General features: G+C 40.1%; 2 protein-coding genes across 2 annotated transcripts in view; one reads left to right on the top strand and one right to left on the bottom strand.

Annotated features, from left to right (window-relative positions):
• Positions 1 to 22,006, top strand: part of gramd1bb (GRAM domain containing 1Bb) — a 111,821-nt gene that overhangs the window by 14,529 nt on the left and 75,286 nt on the right. The window lies entirely within an intron of this gene.
• On the bottom strand, positions 4,051 to 4,920 carry LOC146559522 (uncharacterized). The gene has a single exon (XM_085244335.1). The coding sequence runs from the start codon at positions 4,876 to 4,878 to the stop codon at positions 4,051 to 4,053; it is 828 nt and encodes a 275-aa protein (XP_085100461.1). The 5' UTR covers positions 4,879 to 4,920.

Raw genomic sequence — 22,006 nt, 5'->3', positions numbered from 1 at the left:
CATGGTGATCCTAGTAGTTTGAGTGAAGGAAACTAGACTTCTTTAGTTCCTTGAAGATGTTTCGCTTCTCATCTGAGGAGCTTTTTTTGCATATCTACTGGACTGAGGAGTCCAGTTTCCTCCTCTCAAACCTACTACAAAATGTTAATGACGATACACAAAATTCACGGTTCGGTTCGGTTCGATACTTTGGTGTCACGGTTCGATATTTTTTCGATACAAAAAAAATGTTCATGCCTTTTTAATTTGTCATTTATTAAAATTATAAATATATATTTTAACTCAAAAGTACAGTTTTTAAATTAAACCCTAACCCTTGTGCGTGTTTTTTATTTTGACAGCGAATGCGCACCTGCGGACCACTTATGTGCAGCCCTGGTTATTTAGCTCGTCATATTGCAGCCACAGAAATTATTTTGTCCATGAAACCATAAAGCTGCACTTTCTTTTTGCCTTATAGTCTGATTTGTCATAACTTCTCCGTTTTGTGGTAAGCTTTTCTTTGGCTGTCACTTCTTCACCCTGACCTGTCTTATTTGGCTCAGCAGAACTAAAATATATATCTGTCTGTGAAGGTTCTCAGTCATCCAGGTCATCGTAGTCAAATATAAATCCTGCTGCTTTTACACACGCACTCACATAAGCTCAGCGATTCTCTGCGCGATCAACCTCTCACATGTTTAAGCTTGCTGCGGGAGATTTCACTTGTCATGTTTGCATAGTAAGCTAACGATTAATAAGACGATGTCAGAGGAATTGGTGCGCAAATTATCATCACTCACAGATCAGTGCTGTCGCTCTCTATACACAGTTCCGCGATTGCAAAGTGAAAGCAAAAAAACAAGCGCAAATTCAAACGCGACTTCAATATGTCACATATTGACAGTGGCTCACCGATGCCAATGACATAATTACCCAGCTACATTTCCGAAAGAATGCAAAAGCATTGACATATATTTTTCCTTCCTACAATAGCCCGACGGGCAGGGAAGAGATAGATTTTGGTAGCCCGACTGAAAAAAATCGCTAGCTCTGGACGTCGGGCTAGCGATATTGCAAGCCCTGTATCTGATTGAGGAATCACTCATCTTTGGAAAAGAGAGTTTATTACAGAGAAATGTCTCTTTCCAAAATAAAAGCTATACTATCCGCTTCTTCTGGGCTATATTCTCAGCAACATATTAAACAGCTGTCTAAATGACTCGGCTAAAGTTAGTAGCATGCTTGCTTGTTTTTTGTCTGCTTCCACTTGTCTTTGCACTAGGATGATGTCGGCGTAAATGTGCAGTCATATTCGTTGTGTTCCCACTAGTGCTTTCAGGTTAATCTCGTTGAAATGACCTTAACGCCACAACGCGGCAAATCTCCGTTAACGAGCTACCGCCGATCGCCCCGTGCATGGGGCTAGACGGCCAACACGTTAACGAGCTAACTGCGCTAACACACTAGTTCCCACCCATGTAATTGAGCATTGCATGGCACATCCAACATACTGTTTTACTTTAGTCCATGACTCACTTACCTTCAGGGTCATACGTCACATGAAAACCAAAATAATTCCAAACGCCAGATCTGAATGAGGGTGGGGGAGGTCCATGTTGTAAGGAGAGCTTAACTTCTGTCTCGCTAGCTTGCCCTGCGCTCTTCCTTCTGACGATGCTGTCTGTGTTGAGCGCTCAGTGAATCTGCGTTCGACTACTCCGCCTAGGCTGCACTGTCGACCCTAGGCGGAGTAGTCAAATGCAGATTCACTGAGCGCTCAACACAGACAGCATCGTCAGAAGGAAAGTTGATAAGATAAATTACAAATTTTGTATTGTTCGATACATATGCGTACCGAACCGAAAGCACTGTATCGAACGGTTCAATATCGATACGAATATCGTTGCACCCCTAATAAATATATAAATATATATATATATATGTGTGTATATATATATATATATATATATATATATATATATACACATATATACACGCATATATATATATATATATGTGTATATATGTGTATATATATGTATATATATGTATATATATATATATATATGTGTATATATGTGTATATATATGTATATATATGTATATATATGTATGTGTATATATATATATATATATATATATACATACATATATATCAGACAGTCAATCTGTCTGATAACAGAAATAGCTCTAACTTCTGCCTACCAGCTGACTTTATAGTCAAAGTCAAAGTCAACTTTATTTGTCGATTCTGCCACATGTACAGGACATACAGAGAATAGAAATTGCGTTACTCTCAATCCCTAGATAAATAGCAAATGAACATTTAAATATATTTAAATATAAAAGTGATTAAAAATGCAAGTAAAATAATTAAAAAGTAAAAATTTAAATAAATACAATTTTACATATAACAAGAAAGCTATACAATATACAATATAATGGGTAAGTGACATTGAGTGTAAACCAGGCAGAGTAGTGCAAATAGGCAAATAGTGCAAATGGAGATTTAGTAATGTACGGTAAGAGAAAGTGTAACAACAAAGTCTTATGAGGTAATGGCAGTCCAATGCTTCACAAAGTGACTGGTAACTGGTGCAGGCCAGTGAGTGAGTCAGAGAGTGTGTGTGTTTGTGTGTGTGTGACAGAGTTCAGTGAGACCGTGGAGGAGAGAGGGGAGAGGGGGCAGAATCGGGAGGGAGTTAAGCTTCCTGACAGCCTGATGGATGAAGCTGTCCTTCAGCCTGCTGGTCCTGGCCTGGAGACTCCGCAGTCTCCTCCCCGACGGCAGCAGCTTGAAGAAGCTTTGCATTGGGTGCGTGGGATCAGCCGCTATGCAAAGGGCTTTTTTAGTGAGACGGGTGCTGTAAATGTCCTAGAGGGAGGGGAGAGAGACACCAATGATCCTCTCTGCAGCTCTCACTATGAACGGTTTTATTCAGTGAGTTGTTCTTTGATTCTTTCCCATCTAAAATGCATTAGGTTCAAAGATTTCTCAGAATGAGTGTCTTCAGCATTATTGTTAAAGGCAAAGGTAAACACTGCTACATTTACAACTAATTTTTAAATAGAGTCTACATATAAATTCTGCATTTTGCTCTAAAACCACAAAATGCACAACTACACAGCCAAAGGGACATATTGAGCATTCACATGTGAGATCTGCGCTCCTATCGATGAATATTTTTAGAGTGTTGTAGAAGCAACAGCTCAGCCGAACATTCTGTCACTAAAAATCAAAAAAAAAAAAAAATCAAAAAGGTTTTAGCATATTCAGTCGATGAAAAGAACTGGAGCCAATCTGCCAAAAGCTCTTCCAAAGCGACTGAAGAGCTGAAATTTGAAAAAGCCAATCGAGTGTCAGCACCACAGAACAATAAGCAGCGTCGCTCTCTGAGGTGCTTCATTGTGTTGTCGTACTTAAACTGATTTAAAGTCCAGTATGCTAAAGTCTACTGTTATAGAGGCACAGTGAAACCAGCATGAAGACACATTGGCTCTGTCAGGAAAACCAAACCAAAAAAAAACTTAGTAATCTAATTTATTCTGTTACCCAGAGAGTCACAGCTTGTTCATATATAACCGTGGCATGCCATAACATCCAAATGACGTTTTGCTGTAATCTTGTGGATTTATGGTCTGCAATGTGCTGTGTAAGGAAATGAAAAAACAGAAAGAGATGAGGATCTGTTTTTTTTTAGGCAATACTTATCTCTTTTCTTTGGCAATGTTGTGACACCACAACAGGATGTTTGAAATTAGAGTTTGCCCGGTCGGATGAGTTTGATTAGTTGAAGCAATTTGTGTGCGTTAGAAACTCACATATTCACTCGTGCTCCATAAAGACTTAGTGACGAGATGCAAATTATGGAAACACTGCATTTAGACTTTTTGTCAGAAAGTTCATGGCAAGCTGTTTGGGTTGCATTTTAGATGAATTGTTGTTAAATAAAAATATTGTGGTGTAATATATCATGTGTTGTTGGAGCAGACTGTTTTTGTGTGTGTGCATCCTGATGTGTAAAACCTAAAAATTGAAAGATGATTCTTTTGCACTTGTTTTCTTCTTTATCCTGGCGTTGTTCCCGCTGGTGCAGGGTCCGCTCTTCGGCAAAGGTTTCTCCATTTGGTTCTGTCCAAGGCGTCCTCAGGTGATGCGTTGATAGTCTTAATGTCCTTCTTTATTTTGTCCATCCACCGTTTCTTCGGTCTGCCTCGAGGCCAGCATCCTTCTGGGTCAATCATCATTGCCATTTTTGCTACAGAGTTCTCATCGCTTCGAATCACGTGTCCATACCATCTCAGGCGGGACTGGAGCATCTTTTCCTTAATTGGGGCTACACCTAGTGGTTTCCGTATGTCTTTGTTTGTAACACGGTCCCGTCTTGTAATTTCCAGGCTCCATCGGAGCATGCGCATCTCCATGGTGTTTAGGGCCTGTTCATGTGTGGTCAATGCAGGCCAACATGCAGAACCATACAGGGCTACTGGGCGGACCACCGCTTTGTAGATTTTTCCCTTGAGTCGATCTGGCATTCTTCTGTCGCAAAGGACACCAGTGACCTGTCGCCATTTTAACCAGGCTGCATTTATTCGTGCTCGGACATCGGAGGTTATATTTCCATCGTAGCTGATGACTGAGCCCAAGTAGCGGAACTCTTCTGTCTTCTTCAACTCTTCGTGGTCAATTATGATGGTGCCATCAGTTTGGGGGCCTCCTTCCAGGTATTCGGTCTTTTTCGTATTAAGCCGCATGCCGTATTCATCGAACCGGGTCTTCCAGAGTTGCGTCGTCGTTTGGGTCTCTTCTCTGTCTTTGCTGGCAAGGAAAATATCATCGGCAAAGAGGAGAGACCATGGATGAGGTAACTGGAGGTTGGCCGTGATGGTATCCATACATAGAATGAAGAGGAGGGGTGACAGAGCTGACCCTTGGTGGACCCCAGCACAGGTCCACAAATTTTCAGTTATCTGTCTTTATTTGCAAATGAATGTCCATAGATATGAATGACATGGATTATTGATAAACCTTAAACCACAGACTGACATTAAAGAGGTATGCAAGGTTTGGCAGATTTTCACGTTCATCTTTAGAAGCTCTGGGTGTAATTCACACACACTCTGAAGTGGCAGCAAGCATATGATTTCCTGACTGCAAAATCATACCAGTCATAATTACTTTCTGGAATTTGATTATCATTCATTTGTGTGTATGTGTAGTTTTGTAGTTTTGCGTGCGTATGTACTTGTACTCAAGAGGGAAAGCAAAACCTCCTCTGACATGAAGAAGTAAACAGTGCATTAAGGATGTCGTCAGCAAAAACATCCTGCTAAAGTTATTTATTGAAATACAGATAATTTAAAACTATTTGTCAAGGAAATCAAATTAGTGAGCAAACTTTAATAATCTGATGTTAACGTTATTAATTATAGCAGTGATCAGTCATTCATCTTCCCATTGTTGCCATGGAAACTAAGCCAAATTGTCTCTTCCCCACACTTGTTCTGTATGTTCATTACCTCATATCTTGTACAAACAAATGCAGGGGAGTCTTTTCATGAATCAGCTGTTTTTTGTTTTCTTTTTTTTTTGAGGGGGCGGGAGGAAAAAATAACATTCTTCTGAATCTGCCAAATAGTGAGTGAAAGATATCATTCTAGAGCATACTGTATACTGCATGAAAAAAGGGGAGCCCAGAAAACTCAAAAATAGCTGATGATGATGGTTCAGTTCCTGGCTGCTGTTCCAGTCTTCATGTCAAAGTATCTTCAAGCAAGATACTGAACATCAAGTTGCTCCCCAGTGCATCCATCAGAGTTTGAATGTGTGTGTGAATGCTTGATGGAGAGCATGTATGGAAATAATGTGCTTGTATCAATGTGTGTGACAGGTGAATGAGACAAGTTGTACAAAGCACTCTGAGAGCTCAAGTAGAGTAGAAAAGCACTTATAATTAACCACTGTATAATGAAAGCTCTATCACTTTACGTGGGCAAAACTAGGTTATTCATGTTGCTATAGTTGCGTTTAAGGAATGCTATTTAAACATAGGTTCAGTTCACAGCGGCTGTTAGCTTGCTGAAATGATTGCAACATCACGTCACAGTTCATCTTCTCTTAACTAGATGCATACCTGGAGCTGTTATTGAGTAAAATGAATGTTATGATCTTTACAGATTATTCATAAGATGATGCGATCATCGTATCATGCAATTCATGATGCAACCATGAACCAATGATCAGGCCTGTCATTAAAACCTTTTGTTTTTTTGTTTGAACTGTGCCCCAACAATTGAAGTGTTATCTGTGGCTTTGGCAGTCTGCTTTTGTAGTAGTCTTCTGTGTAACTCAGAAATCGTTGCTATACAGCTTTGAAAAAACCTATTAGTTCAACTATAAGATGATGTTTTTATTTCTGAATAAATCTGAAAATGTTTACTGAGATCAACAATTGCTAGTTGTTTTACAGTGTACTTACTATACCATGATTGTAAGGTCTGCAGACTTAATACCACTGTGCCAGAGTTTTTCTTACTTTCTCCTGCTCAGGGTTTTTCTTTTGCATTCTTTCTTTTCACACATAAACAAACAGAATTATCCAGTGCCGCATGGTGGTCCAGTATCATTATACACATTAATTTACTACATCTAATGTATATATAAAATCACACTGCTCACCACACTAGAAATTTAGTTAAACTAGCTGACATCCAAGGCAACAAAAATGATAAAACATTAATCAGATAAGCGGGTATAGCAAGAGGAGAAGAGATGAAGAGATAAAGTTGAAAGGAAGTGACAAATTTCTACCCAGCAAAGCAGTGAGTTGTGACATTAAAGGGTATGTCAAAGTCATCAGGTCATCTTGAATAGACTCATTAGCACATACATGGACAGAAGACAAAATAACAGTGTTAAAGTTTTGAAGCCATACCTTGCGATACATCAGTGAGGCAGGTGCTACAGCTCCCTCGACCATCCTTTTCCTCTAAAATGGGAATAAAATCATGATCGGTATCACTATATGTAGCAACAGTCTGTGACACTTTGCATTCATAATTCATAATTGTGAGAAGGGAGTAGTGCACTCTACATCATATGGATAATACTATGGATAGTATGGATAATGTGTATAATTTGGGGAGATTTTGAAAGTGTCGTGTAATGCATCTATTACAAAACACAGACGGCTAATCAGATAAAATTGTAAATTTGTAAATTAATTCAGGAATTATTTTTACACTAAAATTGACTTATTTGTCCAGTATTTGTATGCAAAAGGCACCGCAGCCACTCAGTACAGGTGTATTAATGGATAACTAAGGCAGAATTTTATGTATGAATGAATGGCGGTCAGAGTGTGCGACATGAATTAATCTCAGTGATTGCACAGTACAACAGCACCGACAGTGATTTCCTACCGAGCTCTGCCTGAATGTAGCAGCACACTTTCACAGTGTAATTGGAGTCTTATCAAACTGTAGCTATTTTAGGCCTCAACCTAACAAACACAGTAGTGCACCTTTCTATCATGGATTCAGTCACTTAGACACAAACAGTGTGTCTAAGTGAGTGACTGCAATGCACAGTGGACTAAATGTAATGCCCTCTTTTAACCCGTTAATGCCTATTGTATCATATTTGATACAAACTGTTTTTGTGAGTTTATTAAACTTCAACATCATCAGTGTGATTGATTTTTTTCCAGTGAAAATGCCAGATGTAGCAGATATGATACAAATTAAAATTCATATATGCAAATTAATATCTAGTTTGTTTGTTTTTATTGTCGGACGCTTCAATAAACATTCAATTTTTTTCCAGTTTAGTGTAAATTTGCTGCAGTTAAGAAAGAAAGTAAGTGTACTTTATTGATCCCTGTGGGGAAATTCCTCTCTGCATTTAACCCATTCACTCATTGAAGCAGTGGGCAGCCATTGGGCGCCCGGGGAGCAGTGTGTAGAGACGGTACCTTGCTTAGGGGTACCTCAGGGTGGCTGTTCAGGGGAACCGAACCCCCGACCTTGCGATCAGGGGCCACCACTCTACCTACTGAGCTATCCCTGCCCTAATAAATCACCCTTAAGTCAAGTATTTGATTTACTTTGCTGTCTTAATTTCATTAGGTGATTTTCACCTGTGAGACTAATTTCCTGCCATACTTCTCTGGCTCGAGGCATTAGACTGAGCTTCATGCAAGTAGATGTTGCATACATAACATCACACATGGCTGATTTTACTCCCCTTATTTTTCTAGGCAAGATGGGATTAAAAGATCTGTGTTTTTCCATGGAAAGAAATTGCAGAGAAATGATTAAATTAAAAAACAAAAAGGTAGAATCTACAGAAATTTGAATAAGTCTTTGGGAAATACAAAAATATTAGTGCAAATATATTATAAATCTGTACACAGTATCACCGTGATAGAAAGGCCATTTGCAGCCCACTTAGCAAACTGACAGATCTGAGTGTTTCCAGTCAGCTTTCCCAGAAGCTTTTTGCCCTTTTGACAGTGAATGGTGTCGACTGTAATCAGATAGTTACAGTAGATTTGTCTCTGTCTCATCTGTTGGACTGCCTGTCTTTTTCTCTCTCTCTTTCTTCCTCTGTCACTCTCTAATCAATAGAAACATTGTTTCGGCTGTCCACAGAATCCAAGAAGCAAATTGTTTCTGCCAGACAGAAACAAATAGTCTTTTGCATGCACGAGGCCACAGAAAAAAGTCACACTCTTTCTGTGGAATGTGTGGAAACGCACAAATGCATACAGTAAACACACACCGTTTGAGCAGACGCTGGCAGACGGACTGCCCACATTGTTTGTCCGTAACCTTTAATCTTTTGTTCCCAAGGAGGCAGAGAAGGTCAGACCTCATGATACGAGACATAACGAGTTGACTGTAATCTTCTTCTATTGTGCTTCTGTTTCACGTGAAAATGAACAGGTAAAGCGAACATGGACTTTGGATGTTGCTCGATGTTCTGCCTCTGAATGCTTTTTGAGCAACAGGATACCTGTTGGATTACTTTATAGGATGAATGGCCTGTGATGACACAACAAAGGTTAGAACTTTTAGGTAGGATATAAATACTACTTAATAAAACATGTTAATTGTTTTAAAGTTATGTGACAACCAAAAACTGGTCGTTTGTGCCAGTGATGATCTGTGTGTGTCATATTAAAGACGATGGAGCCACATTTGCATTATTTTTTCAGCATTGTTGTGTCTCATAAGCCAATTAAAACCTCTAAATTAATAAAAGACTAAAACTTTGCTGGGCTACAGCTGTTTTCAGTAGTTTTACATGTGCACATTGCAGATGAAACAATTTGTCCTGACTGAATAACAGAAATAATAACCTGCTTCGGTTATTTAGAGGATCTCCTGAATATTCTCCATATGCATGAACGTTACAGCCCAAAATAACGTTACATAGAAGCATGCAGATGTAGACGGAGAAACGTAGATTGCCACTAAGAGGTTAAAAGGAGGGAGGTCATTGATGGTGTTTGGCCAGACACTGATAGGTCACCGCTCAGTGGTGTGCTCTCTGCGGCTCTCATCCGTGAAGTAACGGATCTCCGCCTCCGAGATGCATTGATTTGAGTTTGTTGTTCGGCTGTGCCAGCAAAGCAGGAGACGTCACCGGATTTGTTTTACCTGTAAGCATGGAGGATCGTCTGTGAAGTTATCCTCTCAGCCTGGCTGCGTGTGTGTCTGACAGCCGAGTGCACGGATAAGTTTGTGGAAGTCGGCGACGGAGAATCACAAAAGGTAAAGTCAGACCTTGATGAAACATGTCACACTTTCTGTTGTCGGTGGATTGTCGAGGTTGGCTGTATCGTTACCTGCTTCGAGGATCATTGAGAGGTCTAACAAGCGGAATAAGAAACAACGCGCGTCAATAATTTACAACTTCTGTCGAGTTTTTATTGAATAAACCGAGTAAACAGATCGCTGATTACCCCGCAGGGACGACGCGCCGTAATTCGGAATGAATGCAGACTATATTTCCCACATGGCTGTGAGAAGACAACGAGTCTAATCATGATCATCACAATAATACACTTGCTGTTCCTGTCCAGTTTGCCACTCGCTCTCGGAGACAGAGGCTGTTTGTGAGAAAGTTATAAAACTGGATGTTGTCGCATCCAACGAATCCAGTGAAGAGAAATAGGCCACCCAGTACTTTTTAACTGTAATAATATTAGTTATAGCCACAGAGCAGGGATGCGGGTTCGATCCCCGGCTCGCATCATCTCAGACTCCATCTTGCCATCCAAATTGTAAACTTTTTGTTGCCAGATGTATAGAAGTAAAATATGACCATTCTTACGTTTTTAGCCATTTTTATCGTGTTTCATAAAGAGATTGCCTTGTTATTAAGTTCGCCTCACACTTCAATTATAAACCTCAACTCTCACCTTGGTCTTACTGTGTACTTACAGCAATGTCTTTACGCGTGCATTAAACCCACAAATCACTTAACTGACCTTATTTATATGTGTATAGGAAACAAGAAGCTATAACAAAGCTTTGTACACTCTCCCTTCATTTCCATTTTTCAGTTCTCACTGATTTGCTCATCAGTAAGGACAGACTACCCTATTTGTTCTTTCACCTTTTTCACTGACCACATAATCTTTTCTAGAGCTGTCCAAAGTTGGATTTTGTAAGGTTCAGTAAAGACCGGGTGTCTTCCTAGTTCACCTTTTTGTGTCCTTGCGATCTTTTTTTTCTTTTTTTTTTCTAAACTAAAGCATTTTAGCCAGTAGCTGGAAATGTAGTTTGTGTGCTTATTTTGGTTACAATCATTTGCCACGGAGTGCTATGGTGTTAGTCATTTATTTTATATAAAGTAAGTTGGTCCGAGTGAAGTAATTAATACTGTTTCTTCATTCTTTTGGTGATCTGCGGCTACCCTTTGAGAGGGATCGTGTGAAGTCCAGTGTTCACGTAGAAGTTGCATATAACATTAATATTACAACAGTGAGTGGTTGGTGCTACACTGAGGTCTTTGAGAGGAAAACAATTCTTATGTGAGCATTGAATATCATGTGGTGGTGACTTAAAGGATATAGATCCTTATTTGGTATGTTTTATAATGTGACCATGATTGTCCAGCTGTTTGAGAGGACATGTCTGCTGTGCCGCATGTGCGCATCACCACAGCATGTGTTTAAAAAAAGTCTTCAGAGGGCCTAAAGCTCAGTGTGCACAGCAGAATATTTTTCACTCAGAGTGTGTGTGTGTGTGTGTGTGTGTGTGTGTGTTGGATAAAATCTGTAAAACTAAGTCTCCCAAAGGAACAGTTCAGACTGATTTCTTAAACAAACTCTAACAAAAACGATTGTTTCTGGTCACTTTAAACCTTCAGCTCCTAGCTGTGGGAGTCAGGTATCAAAGTGTAGCACAAAAATTGGTATCCTTCCAAAAACCTACTTATTTGTAGTACACTGCATATATAGCACTTGTGAAGTAAAACCGCTAAAACATTTAGTTTTTTTAGAAACTGTTACAATTTTCTCAAAATTACCTCAGACAGACTGTAATGGATTTTGTTCCTTTGTCATTCAAAACGTGAATTTTGGTCAGCTTTGGGAGAGTCATGTTGCTATCCACAGCTGTCCTTTCTTATGTTTAGCGCACAGCAGGAAATAATCTGCGTAAGATGGGTTTATGATACTACTGTGTGGTTTAGGCAAGGAAGCAGCAGAAATAAAGACTGCAGGAAGAGCGACATGACAGACTTTGTTTTAGGGAACTTACTGAACTAAGTTAGTTATCATTTGGCTGTAAATTGTTGCTGTAATACTGCTAAATGCCTGTAAGTGATATGCTTAGTAGCTGTCTCTACCTTGAATCACTGGTGTTCTCTGAGGGCAAGCAAGTCAAGCAAATAGACATCAGTTAAAACATACCAAAGTGAAAGTGATCTCTCTTCTTAGATCTCAAACAGCCTTCGTCTAATTCATTGTTTGGTTCCATCTTGTATATTACTTCCATCTTGTGGCCTCGCTTGGCTATCGCTGGAAACTAGCTTGATATGAATCCATTGGAATCTATGGTTTCTTTCGTTTTCGTAGATGAATGTGTTTTCACCTTCTTTGAACATCTTGTTGTTTTTGATCGTCTGGATAAACCTCAGGTCTTTGATGGGACTGTCTCTACCTCTGCTTTCACTGCACCTTGTGTGTGTGTGTGTGTGTGTACTCCAAGGGGCTTTTTTGTAATTCCAAAACTGCCTAATGGAGAGTCAGAGGTATTTAACCCTAGTGGGGTTGTCCTCTTGGTGGTGATCTGTGGGTCATTAACCCACTGTTCAGCATCTGTTGTCCCATGAGCCAAGGTGTGAAACAAGATGTGGGTTATTCCCGAACGAAGATGTGAATCCTTTGTGACACATCGTCCCATTGTGCCAGCATGTGAACCATTGAGGTTGCATGAGTAAGGTGTCAGCTCAATGGTTGCATTGAGGTGGCTGATTGAGGTTATCAACTGAGTGTAATCTTGAGAACCCTTAACACATTACTGAGACTGAAGAAGTCACTTGAATGAGTGATGAAAAGTTTCTCCCACTAAGGCTACGTCCACACTAGCCCGGATAAATTTGAAAACGGAGTTTTCGTCTGCAAACGCTCCACGTCCACACTATCGTTTTCAGTCATTTACACAGAGTTGTGCGCCCACATTGAAACGTCTGAAAATGCTTATGTTCCAGTACTGCGCATGCGTGAAACGCAAGACGATTTGACCTGCCTCATTTCTGTCTGCTGCTTATTTACTTTCTGGCTCTTTGCAACATTGCGGCAAAATGTTGCGGAAAAACAGAGTGTTTTTAAAGGGATTAACAATGAGGTGGAGTTGTTGCTGCGAGTAACACAAAAGCACAAAGTTGCAAAAGCGAGTGAGTTAAAGAATTTGAAGAAAAGCTATCTGGAGCATGTACAGACTGATATCAAATCTTTAATAGGGCTGTTGCTGTATAATGCCCTCCGCTATCTTACTGCTAAGATAGCGGAGGGCACGTGACTGCATCACATGACTAAAATGTGTCATCGTTTTCGAAAAGGCTCCAGGTTCGCTGTCCACACTTCAATGCAAAAACGGTGTTTTCAAATGTAACCACTTTGGAGAGCGTTTTCAAAACGCTACGTTTTCCTTGCCCGAAAACGCTGTCTCAGTGTGGACGGAAGGCCAAAACGGAGAGAAAAAGATGCGTTTTCAAATGAAAACGTATTAAAGTGGACATGGCCTGAAAATTCTACATCCAGATGAACATAATCAACTTTTCGGGCCTTAACACATTGTAAAGGAAAGCCTGGCTTATGGACAGGCAAGGTTGATTTCTGGTTTAATGAAGCAGGCACAATTGATTGAATGTACTAAACTCAACCAGACACATCATTTCATTTTTTGAACCACCTGTAGATGAGCTAGTTTTGGCTGCTCTCTAAATCACAAGAGGTCACCATTGCAGGTATCTCTACATGTTTGGTTTGGTAGGCAAACATAAACCGCTGCACCTTTCAATAGCCTTTTTTAAAAATGTGTAGTCCTGTTTTTCTCGGTGCATTAAAAGCTGTTTTGAGAGATGTGGTCAGCCACAACAGCCACACTACAAACATGTCATTTTATAGAGTATGATGCATTACTGTATGGTCAACAGAATATAAGGCATTTAAACTGAACCTCACCTTAAACATTCACAGCAGTAATGTTAATTCATATAACACTGATGGGGAGCATTTTTCTGCAGAAATAATTTCTACCTGATGGAGGCAATGAACTTTGTTTTTCACTGTGGTTTGTCAGAGTTCGTAAATTAAACTCCACAGCACTTTTCAGTTCTGTCAGTGACGTTAAGCACTTAATTTTTCTTTATAAACCTTTACAAATGTGCTTCAGACCTTTGAATCATCTTAAATCTTGTCTGTGAAGGTTCTCAGTCATCCAGGTCATCGTAGTCAAAGGAGCTTGCAAAGAAAAGCGTCTGGACTTCTTTAAGTTGCTTGAAGACGTTTCACCTCTCATCCGAGAAACTTCTTCAGTTCTAAGGTCAAATGGTGGAGAGTCCCAGATATAAACCTAGTGGGAGTGACCCCCCACAGAGTCATCCCCTATGTAGCCGGTGTATCAGAGAAACTCAGGAGAGTTTTCTCCAAGCATGACATCCCAGTGTATTTCAGACCCAGCAACACGCTCAGACAGAAACTGGTTCACCCGAAAGACAAAACGCCAAAACACAAACTTAACAATGTGGTGTATGCTGTACAGTGCAGCGAGGAATGCTCAGACCTCTACATTGGAGAGACCAAACAGCCACTTCACAAGCGCATGGCACAACACAGAAGAGCCACCTCCACAGGACAAGACTCAGCAGTCCATCTGCATCTTAAGGATAAAGGACACTCTTTCGAGGATGCCAACGTTCATATTTTGGACAGAGAGGACAGATGGTTTGAAAGAGGAGTGAAAGAAGCCATCTATGTCCACTGTGAGCGAACATCTTTGAACAGAGGCGGTGGTTTACGACACCAACTCTCTGCCATCTATAATCCAGTTTTGAGATCCCTTCCCAGACGCCTTAACGCCCACTCACATCCTGGGCCATCTGACCTCAGGAATTCGCATGATAATGTGGAGCCAGGTTTCACAATGAACTCACCCGAAACTCTGGCTGATTGGGACCCACACCCAGTTTCACACCTTGGCTCAGGCTATTAGAGGATCATCAGGGGGTCCTTTTGTCCCTCGGTGGGGGGTCACTCCCACTAGGTTTATATCTGGGACTCTCCACCATTTGACCATAGAACTGAAGAAGTTTCTCGGATGAGAGGTGAAACGTCTTCAAGCAACTTAAAGAAGTCCAGACGCTTTTCTTTGCAAGCTCCTTTGACCATCTTAAATCTTAATAAACAGCCACAATCTAGTGCAGTTGGACTCTATTCTGTTTACTTAAATTTGTAGATAGATGCAGAAGTATGATTGGTTTGCTTTAATAATTATACTATATAATTTATGTTGATAATTATAGTAACTCTAATGATTTTCAGAAGAACCTGGCTGCATAGGTTGCAATGGAAGGTGGAAGAGGTGCATACTAATCACTGAGCCACCATTCTGAGGTTGGATATAGAAATATGAGGAAAAGGGTAATATATATAAAATGTATGGAGGTTTGCGGAATCAAGGGAGTAAAGTAGAGGTAAAGTGGTTTTGGAGAGTGGGGTCAGGGTGGAGGTAATTGGAGCAAAGGGAAGATAAAGGAAAGAGGAAAGACACAGGTATAAGGAAGGGAGGCTGGAGAGGTAATTTGAAGGAGATGGAGAACGGGTGTAGAGAGGTGGTTCAGCATGAGCGTCCATTTTCATGTCTCCTTCCCTTTTTGCTTTACTTCCTTTGGCATCTTCTTTTTTCCAACAGCACTTTTTAAAAGTTTTGTTCCTCTACAGCCTTCTTCTAAAATGTATTTCAGTCTTCTGCATCTGTTCTCTGGCTCTCCCTCAGAGGACTGTTTTGGCAGCCAGGGCTTGTCTGTCACAAGATTTTGCTGAGCCTTGCAGAAAGACTTTCTTTCTCCTCGTCGAGCTTTACAATTTCACTGCCCCTCTGCTTCAGCTGATCCTTTGGTGGATACCCGAACCCTTTCTGCTTCCAGCAGTGTGATCAGCTTGTAGCGCTCCTGCTGGTACAAGTTTGAAATCTTGCTCAGTTTGTGCATTTTTAGTCTGTGTTCATACAGGTTGCAGTACATCGTCGACTTTTCAATAGAGCTGGGTGATAGAACGATAACGATATGTATCGCGATATAACTTTTTCTCGATAGAAAAATTAAACTATCGCGATAGACCTCGCCGCTCTTGTCCTCTTAAAAAAAAAAAGGAAAAAAAAAAAGAACAGCCAATCCAAATTAAGTAGCGCAGAGCCGAACCAATCACAGCCGCAGCGTCACGTCACGTGACTTGTTACGTACAGCACAAGTGCCAAGCCGCACGTGTGTTTGTTTGGGAAGCAGCCAGCCACCGTACCGCCCGGGTAATGGAGGAAATGAGTGTGCCGACTAGAAAAATCAACCGAGCGTGACCGAAGAGAAAACAGATGATGGTTCCAATGCCGGAGAGATTGTCGAACGGAAGAGCCATAGAAGTTCTGTAGTGTGAAGGTATTTCGGCTATTTCAAGTCTGACAAAAAACAGAGTCGCGTGCACTGTAAATTGTGCCAAAAGCAAGTCTGGAAATACAATAAACTGGTGCATGCGCTACGTCCACACGTACCCGGGTATTTTTGAAAACGCAGATTTTTCTATGCGTTTGCACCTTTCGTCCACACGTAAACGGCGTTTTTGGTCACTGAAAACGAAGATTTTTGAAAACTCTGTTTTTGCATTTACGTGTGGACTAGAAAAACGGAGAAAACACAGCATCAAAGGTGTGTGCATTCTTTGACGTCACACTGTGCGCCACGTTATTGTTTCGGTGAAATGAATTTCTACAATACTGTTACTGTTAATTCTACTCTCTGCAGTGTTTAAATGCTTACATATACACACAGTTACTGTCCCTCCACACATACGACTCGGTTCTGCTTCTATGCCCCAGCTTTGTTTACTTTTTCCCACCGAGGCTTCTAGACTTCTGATTGGCCAACATTTCTGCACGGTTAGGAATCTAGCTCCACCTGCTGCTTTGGCATGTTCATAGCAGCGTTTTCCTTCATTTCTGCCTTTATGTGTGGACGGGATTTTTTTTTTAAAACGAAAACGGAAAATCTCCGTTTTCAAAAATACCCGTGTACGTGTGGACGTAGCCTCAGTCTCTGACTGGAAGCGCTAATTCGTCATTCGGCTTTTGTCAGACTAAAGTAACTGTTAAAACTGTTTGAAAAGCTCAGCTATACAACAAGGAGAGATTGAGAATTTCCTTTTAGTTCTCAGTTTATTTGATATTGACAAAAGTTAGTCAATTTTGTCTGTTCTTCTGTAAAACAAACTAAGATTTATTTTTAGAATTAATATTTTGTTTCTAAGTGGAATTGGCAATTTAGTCGTCTGTTTCGTTTGTTCTATTTTGAAACTTAAACGCTTTAGTGGCTGCCTTTTGTGTAGTTTGCAATATTTGCCTTTATTTATCTGAAAAAGTCTCATGTTCCTCAAGTACATCTACCCTGTTGAACTTATTATGGGAAATAAATATTTAAATAAAAACAAGCTGCTGATTATTTCACATTTTACTTGTGAGCAACGGCACATTTAAATCTTACAAATATAGTTATTTGGCTTATATCGTGATAGATATCGTTATCGCCTGAAATGAAAAAAACATATCGTGATATGAAAAAATCTTATATCGCCCAGCTCTACTTTTCAGCTACCAGCTCTCTGATGCACGGTGTTGCTCTGTGCTCGCTTTGTTTTAATTGGTCATTTTCAACTCAGGACTGGATCCTAGTCTTGCTACTTCATTGTATACTAAATGAGTATTACACCTAAAGCAGATCATCGTGGTGTTCTTATTTTTTCCTTTGCATTCTAAAATTTTATTAATGATTTGATTTACACTTAAAACCTTTTAATGTTGGTCAAGTTTAGAATTGTTATTTGTTTCCTAACTGATCAAATGGTTTCAGTGACTTGCTTGGGATGAAAATTAATCCTAAAAAATATGCCAAAATATGTGTGTGTTGGAGAACACCTGAGCTATTAATATAAGATAAGATAAGATAAGATAACCTTTATTAGTCCCACACGTGGGAAATTTGTTTTGTCACAGCAGGAAGTGGAATATCCAGGAATATCCAGGAATATCCAGGGCCTTAAAAATTCCTTCAAATGAATTAGCGTCATTAGGTGACACATTCACATATAATCAGGTTACTTTCCTAAACAACAGATGCACAAAAAGAGCGAATGTGTACAGAAATAAAGGTTTGATTATTAACATGTCACTAGATTATGCAAACTAAGTGTCATTTAGTGTGATGCTGAACAAAGGGACAACCTCCAGACTCCTCTTTCATGTCTTCTGTTGGAGTTTTCTGTAGGTATCCGATCAGCCTTTGTCACAAACACATGATACATATAAGCATGATCAGATTCTAATTATTCTTTTCTTTGTTTTGCAAATATATTTCAGGCACATTCTTGTTTTTTAAACCTGGCTTAACAGCCCTGAACAGTTCTATACCCAGCTTGTTCTTAGTGAGGCCAATTTGAATGCATCTCAACGTCTCATGTCTACTGGTTTCCGACAGCCCTAGTTCTCTTCACTGTCTGTGGTTGTCAGGCGTGGGAAAATGCCTCTTACTCCACAGGAAATGACTCTCAGTCACAGTTTTCTTTACCTCATTGAGTTTTTTTCTGCATTCCTGCCATTTAAGTAGCTTCCACGGAGTATATTATATATAGTCCTATGGATGTGCATAAAGAAAGTTTGGCCTGCATTTTTTTATTTCATGTTGTTTTAATGGTTAGGGCGTTTTAAGTGTGCATTGTGTTAGGTGTTGAACTGACTGAGCTAGAGGTTATGGGGGGTTTCCGTTGTGGAAAATATCTAAGTTTCTTGCACTTGCCTTTTCCTGTTGCACACTGCATGTGGTTTTGGCATGACCTTCTGTGGTACTGACATAACGTTTTTCTTCTTGTGAACAACAAAATGCCCCCCAAAAAATTGTAGTGTTCTTACTTTGTTTGAAAGCTCGTGATTATAAGGTGATGTATCTGACCAGAAGAAGTAAATGATAGCATTTACCTGTGTTTGAGATAACTAGGAAATTTCTTACTCAGAAACCATCAACCAAATATAATAACATTTTAAACAGTCTGACTCCACCAAGGTATAGAATCTCTGGGGTATAGAGAATCATGTTATTCTATTGGTACCGACTACTAAATATTTGCTATCATCACATTCCTGGTTGATGCTTAAAGACATGGAGAATGGCCAAACTGGATTAAGCTGATAGGGAGGCAACCAAATAACGTAAAACCAAGGTATGCAAGAGCCTCTCTGAATGCACAACAGGCGACCGTGGCTCAGGGGGTTGGGAATCGCATCTGTAACCGGAAGGTCGCTGGTTCGATCCCTGGGCTCTCTGTCCTGGTCGTTGTGTCCGTGGGCAAGACACTTTACCCTACTTGCCTACTGGTGTTGGCCAGAGGGGCCGATGGCGCGATATGGCAGCCTCGCCTCTGTCAGTCTGCCCCAGGGCAGCTGTGGCTACAACTGTAGCTTGCCTCCATCAGTGTGTGAATGTGAGAGTGAATGAATAGTGGCATTGTAAAGCGCTTTGGGTGCCTTGAAAAGCGCTATATAAATCCAATCCATTATTATTATTATTATTACAACATGTCAATTTTTGAAACGGACGACTATACCAGCAGAGGGTCACGCTAGGTACCACTCCTAAGAACAGAAAAGAGAGGCTACATGGGTTGCATGGGCTCACCAAAATTGGACTATAGAACATGGCTATTCAATTACAATCCATTTAGAGAACATGTCCTCACGTAAAAGCCTGAAATATCATTAGGTGACATATCATAAAGCCTAATAGTTGTATCAGTGGCTGCATGTAGTTAAAGAAAGAACGTTCTGTTCAATAGTTTTCCAACAATGCATATTATATATTTTTTACTATAAGATGCAGGGTTCACCATAAAATTATATGGTACAAGGTTTTAACATAATGAGCGCTGTGAAATTTTTAGCTTCATATATCAAATACTTTTCGATATATTCTTTTGAAAAAAAGAACCATCATCCCACTTTGGCACCATGTTTTTTTTTTAATCTGAAATTGAAATCTGAAGCAATGTTTTAACATGAATATCTAAAACTATCCATCCATCCATTCGCTTCCGCTTATCCTTTTCAGGGTCGCGGGGGGCGCTGTTGCCTATCCCAGCTGTCATAGGGCGAGAGGCAGGGTACACCCTGGACAGGTTGCCAGTCTGTCGCAGGGCTTACACACAGGGACAGACAACCATTTGCTCTCACATTCACACCTATGGGCAATTTGGATTAATCAGTTAACCTATCCCCACAAACTAGATGTCTTTGGACGGTGGGAGGAAGCCGGAGTAAAACCACGCAAACACGGGGAGAAAATGCAAACTCCACACAGAAAGACCCCGCCCTGATGGTGGAATTGAACTCAGGACCTTCTTGCTGTGTGGCAACAGTGCTAAACACCGTGCTGCCCATCTCTCTCTAAAAAAATTAAAGATAAAAACCTAAACTTTTCACTGGTCTTTGAAAATGAGTCATAATCTGTCATCTGCGACAGATACAGCGTATTGGTTAGCTAGAATATTTTTCTTAAAAGTCCACCGCTGCTCCAGAATAGCCTCTGGATCTTGAGCTGGACTGTGGCCTGTCTGTTGGTGACCTGGGCAATAGGAGATTTGAAAAATGTCGCTAAAGCTAATGATTCTCAATTCTTTCTGCTGCAACATTCAAATTGTACAGTTAAAAGTAAAGTTTGGCATGACCACATGAAAGTATCCATGTTTTTGAACCATTCCTTCTGTTATGGGCCCCGTACTACAAACTGATTATTGTTTAGATGCCACCTGACCATACCTATCGCTTTATAACCACATCTTCTGATGGCTTCTTCCAGCAGGATGCCATGTAACAAGTCAGCAGATTTCAAACTGGTTTCTTGTACATGACAATGACTTCACTGTACTCAGACGACCTCCACAATCACCAGATCGCAATTTGCAAGGGAAATTTGCATCATGGATGTGAGTCCATCAAATCTGTGCCATCTGTGTGATGCTGTCATGGCAATATGTACCAAAATCTCTAATGAGAGCTTCCGGGTCCTGGTTGAATCGATGCCTTGAAGAATTAAGGCAGTTCTGAAGGGAAAAGGGAGTCAAACCTAATACCAGCAAGGCGAACAGGAAAAAGAGCAGGTCCATTGAGTGTATATTTTATTTTAGTTACAAATGTGAGTCACAGCATATCTAGGTTAGAATAAAATATGTCTGGTTGTTCACCTGAATCTCTCTTAATTTCCTTTAAGTGTAGGTTTGACTCACAATCAGTTCCACAGAACAGCTGTGCTTGTTTCCATAGTCTAACGAGGTTATTTTTAGATGGCACAGTATCTAAATAAGTGATGAAAGCTGGTGTTTTGATCAGTACAGCAAGTCTTCCAAGAGAAGGAGTCAGCCCTTTTCATGAAGTAAAATATGGGACATGGGATTGCTTGCTAGCTCAGATTAAGAAGGATGCACTTTGGGAAGCTGCATGGTAAAGCTTGTACATGTCTCAGGGTGGTCTTTTAACAAGACCTTTAGCTTGTACATGTACCTTTTTTTTTTTATTCCTGAAAAAAAAAATGCATTCATTTTTAACGTGTTTCTAAAATAAATCTGGTGAACCGATAAAGAGAGACGGAGCGAGAGAGACCACTGAACATGTCGTTTGCAGTACAATGTGTTCCTTCTTTAAAGTCAGCGTGCTGTACTGGAGCACTTCTGAGATTTGTACGGTAGTTTAGTGCAGCAAAAGGAAAAGGTAAGATGAGGTTAATTTTCTATTACATAAACTGTTTTCTAATCCTATTAGCTCCACTCAAGATGTACTGTAACACTTGCCTGTCACCCAACTAGATCCAGTGTTATAAAGTTCTGCAACACTACTGAGTTTCCCAAAGGCATATAGCTGCTCAAAGATACAGTTTGGTATGAGCAATAGGTTGTTTAGTAGGGAAAAGACATCATGCCTGCAGAAAGACATTGGCAGAGCCAGTGGATAAATATTTTATGTGAAAATATTTTTTCCCCATTTTTGTTCAGTGTCTTTGACATTTTGTTGTTGTTGCTATGATTCCACCAGTCAAATTTAACTCAGTTTCTTCTTCTTCTTTTTTTTTTCAGCGTGTTTTCTTTTTAAATTAATTTTTCTAATGTGTCGAAAGACCATACATACCTTAAAATGCACTATAATATGTACTTAACATGATGACTAGTAATTTGGTTGGAGGAGCACAACAGTATTCCAAAAC

The sequence above is a fragment of the Mchenga conophoros genome, linkage group LG14 (genome assembly GCF_057382185.1).
Source record: "Mchenga conophoros isolate Kocher_MC1m ecotype Shallow Benthic linkage group LG14, M_conophoros_male_GT1.1, whole genome shotgun sequence".
In the NCBI taxonomy this organism is placed as follows: Eukaryota; Metazoa; Chordata; class Actinopteri; order Cichliformes; family Cichlidae; genus Mchenga; species Mchenga conophoros.
The sequence above is the reverse complement of the archived record's forward strand: the minus strand, read 5'-3'. Positions and strand labels throughout refer to the sequence as shown.